At 31.8% G+C, this 12,952-nt stretch overlaps 1 protein-coding gene across 1 annotated transcript; it reads left to right on the top strand.

Annotated features, from left to right (window-relative positions):
* The first annotated feature begins 2,566 nt into the window (after nt 1-2,566).
* LOC108863535 (leucine-rich repeat extensin-like protein 4) lies at nt 2,567-5,490 on the top strand. The gene is given in 3 exon segments (XM_057010816.1): nt 2,567-3,097; nt 3,100-5,083; nt 5,169-5,490. Coding segments are annotated over 2 exon segments (2,346 nt in total). The 5' UTR covers nt 2,567-2,724; the 3' UTR covers nt 5,073-5,083; nt 5,169-5,490.
* Nucleotides 5,491-12,952: the final 7,462 nt, after the last annotated feature.

Below are 12,952 nucleotides of genomic sequence, written 5' to 3'. Positions count from 1 at the left end.
TGTGTATATATATATATATATGTATATAAACTTTAAAATATATGATACTTTTAGGTTGGTTTAAATATATTTGACTATTTTATATATTTTCAAGTATTTGATATAAATAAACTTTAAATTTTTATTTTGATTTGAAATATGTATATAAAATTTAGTTTTTATTTTATGATTATTGTAGACAAAACAATGTTTTTAGGTAATTAGATTAGTCCATTTTGTATATTTTAAAACTGATATATGGATTTCCAATTTTTATTAATAACATAAGCCATTATTTTTTTCTTCTTGACATACTTTTATCGGTGTTTCAAAGTTTTAATTTTTTTGCATTAGTTTTCTATGAACTATTATTAATTTTATGATATTTTTTTTTGAAAATTGAAATCTTGAAATTTTTATATTTGACTAAACTAATAAGGTAATAATACTGTTTTTAAAAATTATTTAAATAATATACTATTTATATTTCAGTTTGTGTTTTTGTTTTCACCATAAATAATTGTAAATAAAATAATTGTAAATATAGTGACAGAATTATAAATAAAAAATATAGAAAGAATGTTGTTTAATTTATTATAAAAATAATGACAAAATGTTTAAATAAAAAGAAGTATTAAATATGTTATTCATGTTTCTAAGCAATTCTCATTTGTTATTAATTTATTAAAAATACAGTGGTTAAATGTGTAAATAAAAGAAAGTATACATCTCTACTATCCATGTTGCCAAACATATCTCATTTATTCTACTATCCTTATTTCCAAACATCTCCAATTTGTCCTTCAACTTTAATAATATAGATTTTATGATTATTGTAGACAAAACAATATTTTTAGGTAATTAGAGTAGTCAATTTTGTATATTTTAAAACTGATATAATGGATTTCCAATTTTTATTAATAATATAAGCCATTATTTTTTTCTTCTTGACATACTTTTATTGATGTTTCAAAGTTCTAATTCTTTGCATTAGTTTTCTATGAATTTTATTAATTTTATGATATTTTTTTGAAAATTGAAATCTTAAATTTTTTATATTTGACTAAACTAAATAAGGTAATAATATTGTTTTTAAAAATTATTTTATATAATATACTATTTATATTTCAGTTTGTGTTTTTATTTTCACCATAAATAATTATAAATTAAAATAATTGTTAATATAGTGACATAATTGTAAATAAAATGAAATATAGAAAGAATGTTGTTTAATTTATTATTTAAAACAATGACAAAATGTTTAAATAAAAAGAAGTATTAAATATGTTATTCATGTTTCTAAGTAATTCTCATTTGTTATTAATTTATTGAAAATACAGTGGCTAAATGTGTAAATAAAAGAAAGTATACATCTCTTCTATCCATGTTGCCAAACATATCTCATTTATTCTACTATCTTTATTTCCAAACATCTCCAATTTGTACTTCAACTTTAATAATATAGATATTTTGCTACAAAAAAGTTTAACGAAACCCGTGATAGCGGAATATCATATTTGGCAAAATAATTATTGATATCACTAAATATTACCGGCAACGGACAAATGACATTAAGTGTAAAATACTAAATAGCTTCACGATACGCTCATGACCACCGACTCTTCCCTTAACCACCTCTCCTTTCTAATTATTTTGCATTATTATGTAACTGCTTCTTTTATTATAAGTTAGTCATATTTTTAAAAAGAAGTAGGAAACACCAAACACTAATTAATTATAATTAATATAATTGTCAATGACATTATGTTTGCTTCCGTGGGATTGGTTCGTATGTAGTTTTCACATCTCAAAGAATAAAACAGGCTCAAAAGCTGGCAAAAGCTTCGTCTTTGTTGGCGTCTACATGATCATACCAGACGTTTACCGGCCACATACTACTACCATATGATATGAATAAGGAACCGGAGGTGGAAAGAGAGAACCATTCATAAACAGAAGAACCGGAAAAAAGTGCACAACAACTATACACAGCTAATACTTGATACAAATCGATGAAGGCATATTTAGCGCCAAACCAACATGATGAATAACCTTTTTTGGAATATCTCTTTTTTCAATAACTTCAAAGCATAATGTTTGTACAACATGTTATATTTTGTTTTGTTTGGCTCTAAAAAAAAAGGAAAAGAATAGTCAAATCGTTCATCTTCCGCTTGTATTATTTCATCTTCCGAATGAACTTTTTATAAAAACAGAAATTTTACTATATACTACTCTATAACCTTTTTGTCGCCAAAAAACTATATACTGTAACCCTTTTAATAACACACTGTTATACGGCTAAATTTATGGTTAAAATAAACAAATCAAATTATAAAAATATCTGAATCGTAGTATATCTATAGAACAAAAAAAAATTAAATACCAAACCAAAAAATTGAAGAACCATGATATTTGGCTTACTATTTATGACTAAAGAAATTCGTAGCGTGTTACAAAGAAAAAAAAGAAAAAAAGAAAGAAAGAAAGAATAGACTTCGTAGCAGATAACAGCTGTTAATGAAAGGAAGAAAATATAAAATAAACATAAAAACAAGTATATAACGTATACTTTTGCAACCCTAGGAAGAAAGAAGCTAAGCAAAAATCGAATCTCACACCTCATTCACACTCTCTCTCTCCTTCACAAAAACTTCTATCTTCTTCATCTTCTTCCTCATTCTCTCTCTCTTTCTCTTTCTCTTTCCTTTAACCCTCGCAGATGTCTTGTTGTGTGGTGGTGATATGAAGAACACCACTCAATCTCTCCTCCTCCTTCTCTTCTTCTTCTCCTCTTTCCTCTTCTCTGTCCATTCTCTCTCCATTTCATCCAATGCTCCTCTCACCGACAACGAAGTCCGATTCATCCAACGCCGACAGCTCCTCTACTACCGCGACGAGTTCGGCGACCGTGGCGAGAACGTCACCGTAGATCCGTCTCTCGTCTTCGAGAATCCAAGGCTCCGAAGCGCTTACATAGCTCTCCAAGCTTGGAAGCAGGCCATTCTCTCTGATCCCAACAACATCACCCTCAACTGGATCGGATCCAATGTCTGTAACTACACCGGAGTGTTCTGCTCCCGCGCTCCTGATAACCGCCGGATCCGTACCGTCGCCGGATAGATCTCAACCACGCCGATATCGCCGGTTACCTACCCGAGGAGCTCGGCTTGCTGACGGATCTCGCCTTGTTCCACGTCAACACGAACCGTTTCTGTGGAACGGTCCCGCGCAAGTTCAAGCATCTCAAGCTTCTCTTCGAGCTCGATCTCAGCAACAACCGGTTCGCGGGGAAGTTCCCGGATGTGGTTCTTGATTTGCCGTCGTTGAAGTTCTTGGATCTCCGGTTCAACGAGTTTGAAGGTACTGTCCCCAAAGAGCTCTTTAGCAAACCGTTAGATGCGATTTTCATTAACCATAACCGGTTCCGGTTTGAGTTACCCGATAATTTCGGAGATTCCCCGGTTTCGGTGGTGGTTCTAGCGAATAACCGGTTCCATGGTTGTATACCGTCGAGTTTCGTTGAGATGAAGAATCTTAACGAGATTATTTTCATGAACAATGGGTTGAACTCTTGTTTGCCTTCGGATATCGGGAGGTTGAAGAACGTGACGGTGTTTGATGTTAGCTTTAACGAGCTTGTGGGGCCGTTGCCGGAGAGTGTCGGCGGGATGGTGTCGGTGGAGCAGTTGAATGTGGCTCATAATCAGCTGTCCGGGAAGATTCCGGCGAGTGTTTGTGAGCTTCCCAAGCTTGAGAACTTCACTTACAGCTACAATTTCTTCACCGGTGAGGCTCCTGTGTGTCTCAGGTTGCCGGAGTTTGATGATAGGAGAAATTGTTTGCCGGCGCGTCCTGCTCAGAGGTCTAAGGAGCAATGTGCTGCGTTTTTGTCTCGACCTCCGGTGGATTGTGAATCTTTCAAGTGTGGTCGTTCTGTTTCACCCCTTCCTCCGATTGTACCTCAATTACCTCCGCCGCCTCCGCCGTCGCCACCTCCACCATCACCAGTCTATTCTCCACCACCACCTCCTGTCTATTCCCCTCCACCACCACCACCACCTGTTTATTCTCCTCCTCCACCACCACCACCACCGCCTCCACCACCACCTGTTTATTCTCCACCACCACCACCACCACCGCCGCCTCCACCACCACCTGTTTATTCTCCTCCACCACCACCACCGCCGCCTCCACCAACACCTGTTTATTCTCCTCCACCACCACCACCACCACCACCGCCACCACCACCAGTTTATTCTCCTCCACCACCACCACCACCACCACCACCGCCACCACCGCCGCCGCCGCCTCCACCAGTTTACCCTTCACCACCACCGCCGCCAGTATATTCACCTCCGCCACCACCACCGCCAGTATATTCACCTCCGCCACCACCACCGCCAGTATATTCACCTCCGCCACCACCACCGCCAGTATATTCATCGCCACCACCACCAGCACCAATTTATTGCACTCGCCCTCCACCACCGCCGTGTCCCTCACCTCCACCACCGCCAAGTCACTCACCTCCACCACCGCCACATCATTCACCTCCCCCACCATACTATTACAGCTCACCTCCGCCACCACCACATCACTCATCTCCTCCACCATACTACTACAATTCACCGCCACCACCGCATCACTCACCTCCTCCACCATACCACTACAGTTCACCTCCACCGCCGTCGCATCATTCATCTCCTCCACCATACTACTACAATTCACCACCACCACCACACCACTCGCCACCTCCGCCACCAATGTATCCTTCCCCACCACCACCACCACATTCCCCACCACCGCCTCCTCATTATTCCCCTCCTCCACCTCCACCTTGTATTGAACCACCACCACCCCCTCCCTGCATAGAGTACTCACCTCCTCCTCCAGTTTACAGCTCTCCGCCTCCACCATCAGTTCATTACAGCTCTCCGCCACCACCATCAGTCCATTACAGCTCACCGCCGCCACCGACAGTCTATTACAGCTCTCCGCCTCCACCGCCGCCTTCTCCTGAATATGAGGGGCCATTACCGCCAGTGATCGGAGTATCCTATGCTTCTCCTCCACCTCCACCCTTCTATTGATTCTTGGACAGGTAAAACCTAAATACAAACACGATGTTGTCGTTTCCAGTTGCTCTTATGTAAGATTGAAAATCTAAAAACCGTCATTGTTCATAGATTGTTTACAGAGACTAAGCGAGTGAATCAAGATTGTCTTAGAAGATTTATTTGATGAAAATAAGAACAAAAAGAAGAAGAGATTATTATGGTTTCCAGGAAACAAAAAAAGTTGTATGTATAGAGGGATGATGATATAATCGGAGCAACATCTGCTCCATTGTTTTTCAATTTGTGAGATTAATTTTATTTTTGTGTTATTTTTCATAGTGAAACTCAGCCACATTTTTCTCTTTTGTTTTTTGTATTTGATCTTATCAGACGAGCCGTAGAGGCTTATTACATTTTTTTTTTTCATTTCTCAATCGATAGAGTTGCACCATATACATTGCGCGCATTCGTCTTTGTTTAGTGAACACGCATGTCTAACTGGCCCTTAGATTGCAAATATAAACTTTTATCCAAATTTTTCTCAAAATATTTATGGACTTTTAAAACTCTGACAATAACCAGAATTTCATTCTATTCTGTCTTTACTGCACTAATAATAAGCTCATGTAATAACCAACTCATAATAAAAATAATAAAAGAAAAATCAGAGGAATAAGAGCCTTGATTAACGCAAAAATTTCAGTAAGAGCCCTATTGACTTGAACAAAGAGAAAATATTTTAGTCAAATTTGAATCCTTAATTTGTGGGTCGCTGCAATTCCTTACACTTTTTTTTTTTTTAAACCTTTTTTGTTGTATTGAAAATTGAAACTGCATTATTTAAATACTCAAAAAGAGGGAAAATAAAGACACGGTAGAATTTCTGCCGACAAAACAGAAATATTTGTATCCGTCATTTCAAAGATTTCATGCGTCAGTTTTTTTTTAAAAAAAATTGGATGTATATATCGTTCTAAATTTCTAATACTCCCTCTCTTTCTGAATAAGTGTCGTTTTAGAGTTGTGCACACAGATTAAGAAATCATTAAATTTTGCATATTTTCCATATAAAAACATCATTACCTATACATCTCAACTAATTGAAAAATAAAATATAGAATAAAGTTAATAAATTCTGCATTGAAATACTAAAACGACACTTATTTTGCAACGAAAAATTTTCTCTACAACGACACTTATTGAAAAACGGAGAGAGTACATTTGTACTCTACGAGTTACATTGATTTTTAATAATATATTAATATATATATATATATATATATATATATATTTTTTTTGGTGGTAAAACAGAGTATAATATAGAAAAATCCTGATAAATGCAGGTCGAATCGACTTGTGCTATTTCTGGAAAACTTTCAGCCATATCGACAGAAGAACAATGTTTTTTTTCTGTCTGAGTCAAATCGGTCACAATAACATGTCGATGTATTAGCTGTGTCCTATGCGAAAACTTGTAGCTATTTCTTTGTAAAATACAGTGTTTACTAGTACTATTTATCCTTACAAAATGGATTCTTGTAACTATTTCAAGATGACATGTTGCCGTTAGATAATTTTGGTAATTCTATTGTGATATGAACACATCATAGTTAGTTTATTTTTTGAATTTTCTTAAAGAAGCTTCATGAATAGTCAAGTTAGTTCTTATAAGTTTAACTAGAGTTTGACCCGTGCGCCCGCACGGGTATTTATTGTTTGTTCTTATATATTCTAATCTTTGATAATTTTATCAACTTATTTTTTGTGTGTTCATGATGTAGATTAATATGTTATTTAGTCTTGACATATGTGTGTCTTATTCAATGCGTTTAGTTTCCGAACTATTAGAAATTTTGTTTTTACGTTTTTCGGGTTTCTATTCAATTTATTTTGATATATTAAACAAAATAATGTAAATATTAGAGATATAAATATACTTTTAAGTTTTATTAAATTATATTCCAAACATTTTGATTTAAATTTATATATAAAGTTCATATCTGATTTTTTATTTTAAAAAAACATTTCTCTCAATAGCCTTTTTAAGTTTTTATCACCAAAAAAGGTCTTCAAAGAAAAAATGATTATAGAGTATGATCCGCGCACTCATGCAGGTATCTATCTATTTTTATAAAATTATATATTTTATATTACTTACAATTTAATATTTTATATAGTCTGATTTTATAAACACCATCATTTTGTGTTTTTTACATACTCAATATATAATTATTTGTCTTTTATAGATAATATAGTTTGTTCTTCATAAATATTTGTTTTTCATTTGAAATTAAAAACGTTCATGTTATTGATTCATCGGTTATTGAGTTTGACATTGTGTATCTTGTTCAGTTTGTTTAGTTTTCATTTATAAACTATGAAGTTGTATTTTTATTTTATTGTATTTTTATTCATTTTACTTGGTAAAAAATATTAAAGTGTAAAACATTAGACTATGAAGTATAATTGTATGTGTTTTATTAAATTATAATATAAATATTGTGGTTAAAAGTATATTTAATTGTGTTTTTATAGAGTTTTTTAAAACAAATACATTATATAGCAGGAACATGAAAAAAATAATGATAAACCGGAAAAAATTTATTATGAAACAAAATCACCTTCTACCATCTAACCAATCACATCCATCATGTTGACAAAAAAAGAAATAAGTAAAGATACCATGTGACTTTAGGAAAATAATATTAAAGTTAGTAAATGTTAGTGTGATATAAGGTTGACCAAAAATATTTTTTCATTTAATTTAAAATCTCTGGCCGATTGTGCCGAGTTAAAAAAGGAAGGCCGATCAAATTTAAGTCAATTGTTTGACATAGTCAGTTAAAACGACCGTGTATTATATGAGTGGCATTCTTTTGTAAATATTGTGCAAAACTAAGGGTTAAGCACTATTTGTACTTCAGTTTTAATAGATTAGATGTGTATAACTTGCGAAGGCATTATATAGATTTGAGTGGGTGAGTTTTAGTAGAGCGTGGACAAATACTTTCACCACATAGAAAGGGGTCCGGACCGAGTCCGACAAAAGGATGATGTCTTCACGGAGTGGGGCTGACAAGTCTGTACTTTTTTCTTATTCACATATGAATTACCATATCTACTTTTTATTTATTAAAAACTCACCTCTCACTTCATTTCCAAAATTTAATGGATTTTTTTTTTGCTTAAAAAAATGGATTTCCACTATTCAAAAACCAAAATAGAATTCTATTTTCTTTAACGTGTAAAGAAAAAGTCGTCCAAACTATCGAACTTTATTGGAATTTAATGCTCTTTAATACAGTTGCAACTTGGAAGTCAGTATTTTCTAGTGACTTTTTGTGTTTTTAGCTTTTAACTGTCAAAATGATATTTTTTCAAAAAACTGTGAAAATGATACTATCCTATAATGTTATCTGCAACACACTCTATTCTTAATTTAAAATAAAGTGAAATAGAGTATATAGTAAAAATATTCCAATCTAACTTCATATATCATTTTATACTAAAATCTATTCTGTAAATAGAGTAGTCTATTTTTTTGTCTATTTATTGTTTCATTATATAATGAAAATTCATATTCTCTTTTACTTTATTTTCAAGAAAAAAATGAAATTTTACATTAAAAATGCTCTAAAACTTTATTGAATTATTTAGAAACATCTCTTAGAAAGTTAGACTATAACCCCAAAACAAAAGAAAATTCTCCGTACTTATTTTTCACACTCTAATATTTGGATAACATCACACAAATTAATTAATTTAAAAAATAGGTAGCTAAAATATAAACTAAAAGTAATACAGCAAATCATAAAAGACTGTAAAATATTTTCAATAATTAAAGTTAATCAAAAATAGATACATTCTCTAAATATCTACATTATGAAATGGAGTGACTGGGTGAGTACTATTCTCAGTACAGAGTAACAATACAATATTATATTTTGAAGTTTCTTTTTCTTTTCTAATTTGCAAAATGATCAATATGTTCCTAATTTTTTATTTATTTATCAAAATTTCTAGTTTTCTAGATATAACGCTGTTCTATAAAATATTCAAAGTATATTCTTTTTTATATGCCAAAATAACAAAATTCAAAGTATGTCTTCGGAATTGTTTTCCAGACAAAAGGAAAAACAAATGCATATATATTTCCACTAATTAAAAGACATAACAGAGTTTTCTGCTAGGAAAAAATGAGAAAATTTTAAATTTTTGGTTTCTCTTCAAATGAAAAGGAAAAATTTCTGTAGGGAATTAATGACATGAGTTAGTATGCTAGACAGAAAGTCAAGGTCACTACTGGTGGTGGATAAACAAGTATCAAAATGCAAAGGAAGTGAACACGGTTGTTTGTAGTGTATGCATTTTTTTTTTTTTTGCTAAAAGTAGTGTATGCATTTTGTTAGTTACCAGACAGTTGTTGGTGCGATGAGCTTGACTTCTTGAGACCATCTGATGAGTGCATCAGCAAATGATCAAAGAATTTATAACTCTTTGATACTATACGGTAAGTGCATCACCAGACAGTTATCCAGCTTTCTAACTTTATTCATCATATTGTTTTGATTCTTTAAAAGGTCAGATCAAAAATACTTCTACGACTGATCCAAATGATCATAGAATTTATAACTATTTGATATTATACGATTTGCTCTCACAAACCTAGTGGAATTAAGTGATTCCTCTAAACGATTTATAAGACTGGAGGTGGTTCGATTAAAGCCGAGTGACTATTTCAACCAAAAAATTACATAGTAAAACAATACAAAATGTATAATAAAACAAAGGTAGTCTTTTTTTTGTCAGCAAAACAAGTGTATATGGGCTTTTTGGAGTTTCATAAGCCACATGAATTCAGACTAACAAAAACCACCATAATAGTGTAAACCTCTGGTAGAAATATCTATACATATATCGCCAATCACACTCCCAGTTCCCTTAGATGTTTAAATTTGCTAATATTTTATATATAAAGTATTGCATTTTTGACGTTTTTAAAAAAAAATAATTAGTCATTCGCAAGTATTTTTTTTCTGCCCTCTCCAAAATGGCATAGTTCACGAATTTCTTATAGATGTTTGGTTAGAAAAATCCAAATATGTCTATTTGGAAGTAGACCTTAGCCGATAAGACCATAATCATTTTCAGTCTTGTTTTTCATTTCCATCGCTTTCTTTACGTTTGAAAAGGAAGTTATACTTAATATGTATTCGAATAAAATCAATTTGTAGCTGAATATTTAGCTAGTAATAAATCAAGATATTCAAGTATGTATGGGTTATTTTAAATTATTGCTAGCATATCTAATTCGGGGCATGGTTTAACTACTGGATAAATGAATCAACTACATTTCCTCCAAACCGTTCTGCTCCAATCTGACAAAGATTGTGACGATGTTGCAGTTTTTCTTTAGTTACTTTGATGAGTTATTGTCCTATATGATATTTTGTTTTCACATTTTTTTCTTGATTCTGTAATCTCTGAACTGCAAAGTTGTTTGGTAGGCTCGAAAGACTAGAAAATGACTACTCATAATTTGATATATCAATTAATAGAAAATGGACTACACGGACCACCTAAAGGGAACTAATAAAAGTAAAGGTTAAACTAATTGCCACAAGGAATCTCCCAAATCTGTAAGATATGAAATCTTTACATCACCAGAGCGTTCCTACGTAAAAGAAATATGAATTTAAACAATTATAAATTAAATTGTTTTCCCCTTTAATCGCGACTGAAAAGTGGATCGTATTTATGACTTAAATAAGAAAGCTGGACAATTAGGTCTAACTACTGCCCCATGTGCTTTGCACATAGTTATGGACATTAATGGATGCATCGATATACCTAAGAAGGATTTGTGGAAGGTATATATGAAGAATATCAATACAGGTTGTCATGTGAACAATTAAATTAAGTAATAATACTATCTACATATATGTTATAGAAGTGATTATTAGTATATGTGTTGACTTAAGAAACAGTAACTTACTATACCAAATAGGCGAATGTCATATATTAAACAATAACTAGATTTTGACCCGCGCTTTTGAAGCGCGGGATATTTTACGATGAAAAATTTCACTAATAATTTAACAAATATTTTGGTTATTTTTAAAGAGTGTGTATTTAAAATATTTTTGCATTTAAATCAATATTTTTAAATTCAACCCGATTGTGATTATACCGGTTAATCCGGAGATCTGACAATTCAATTTATGTTTTTAAAATATTCATATTAAAAAATCACTAAAACCCGAGACTAACCGATTGAACTGATGGATGACCGATATGTAATCTAATTGGATTTAAATTGTAATAGTTTCATAATTTGTAATCTTATAATCAAAATTTTAAAGTTTACTATTTTGTAATTTATGAAATTATGACTTTTCTACAAAATTTTAAAGAGCAAATGATAGATATAAAATTACTAAGATTAATTATTGTATTATTTGGAAAACATTGATAGTAGTATAAAAATATATTGTTTGGAAACATTGATAGTAGTATAAAGAAATAAGTATATTGTTTGGAAACATGGATAGTAGTATAAAGAAAAAAACATTAGTGACTTAATGTATGTTTAACTATAAAGTATAAATGTGTATTTAATTTAAAAACTTACAAAATAAATGTTAGGTCCAACACAATGTTTTCTGTTTTTAATAAGATAGATGTATATTTCTCTAGCCAATTGATGATAATCACCTTATTTTAAAGAAATCGTGAAAGATTTTAGAAACAGTTTTTTTTTTCTTTTATCTTACTGAAGTTTGTACCATATCAAATTTACCAGTAGTGTTACTGTACGGACATTTCGACTTTAACTTATAGTTTATGTTGGTGCAACCGTGCAAGTGTATAAGATGAATCCCATTCAAGCTTCTTTTTTCGTTTTTGAACACTAATCCCATTGAAGCTTGTTAATTTATTTTAGTTTCTTGAGATAAAGCCCAAAATAATCATAGATCGCATTAAGACAGAGAGAGTGGGTGGACTAGACAAGCTAAGATAGCCCATTTTATGGAATATAAAACATAGCCCAACTCAAATAGTTTAGAGTTTGTTTGGCTCATTGATGGCCTTAGATATAAGAATTTAGTTCTCATATGATGCAATACAAACCATGCATAACTCAGATATGAATAGTGTCAATATCAAACGTGTAAAACATGCATACAAGCTCCTGATTTTATTTAGGAGTCGATGTTCACAATACATCACCGATGGAAATCTAATTTTGGCTCCCTTGTAACCACTTATCCGTTTTGAGATAATTAACTAATATTCTAACGAGTACAATTAGGTTTTGGGCATTATCGTACACTCTAAAAACAAATATAAAGTCTGTAGCATTAAATGCATTTTTCCAAGACGATTAGCTCAACTGATAAGATTTATCATATATATATATAGAGCTTTCGAATAGAAATAAATCAAAGAAACTCGAATCATAAATTTCTTACACCCAATGAATGGATTCCAACCGAATAGAGAAATTACATGAGATATCAATCATTGAAAAACGTTATATATATATATATATTATATATATATATATATATTAACCCCAGGCAATATCAATCAGTTCAATCATATTCACAAATTTAACCATGGTAGTGTAATTTTTGTTGTAATCAATCGAAATCCGAAAAACATTCCCTTACATTTTATTATGTCACTATACAGATATAATCTATTGTTTATGATCTCTTTAAATATTTAAAAACATTTATTTATCTGCATCAGTCCGTAACCAATTTACAAATTTAAACATGAATTTCTAGAATATAATTTGAAAAAGTTAGTTTTCTATTTCTGATGTTTTATGTTAGTTGTTAAAGTTATTAATATAGTGATACACTTAATGAAATAAATATAGTATATATGATTTCATTATTAAAAAT

This window comes from Raphanus sativus, chromosome 5, assembly GCF_000801105.2.
Source record: "Raphanus sativus cultivar WK10039 chromosome 5, ASM80110v3, whole genome shotgun sequence".
In the NCBI taxonomy this organism is placed as follows: Eukaryota; Viridiplantae; Streptophyta; class Magnoliopsida; order Brassicales; family Brassicaceae; genus Raphanus; species Raphanus sativus.
The sequence above is the reverse complement of the archived record's forward strand: the minus strand, read 5'-3'. Positions and strand labels throughout refer to the sequence as shown.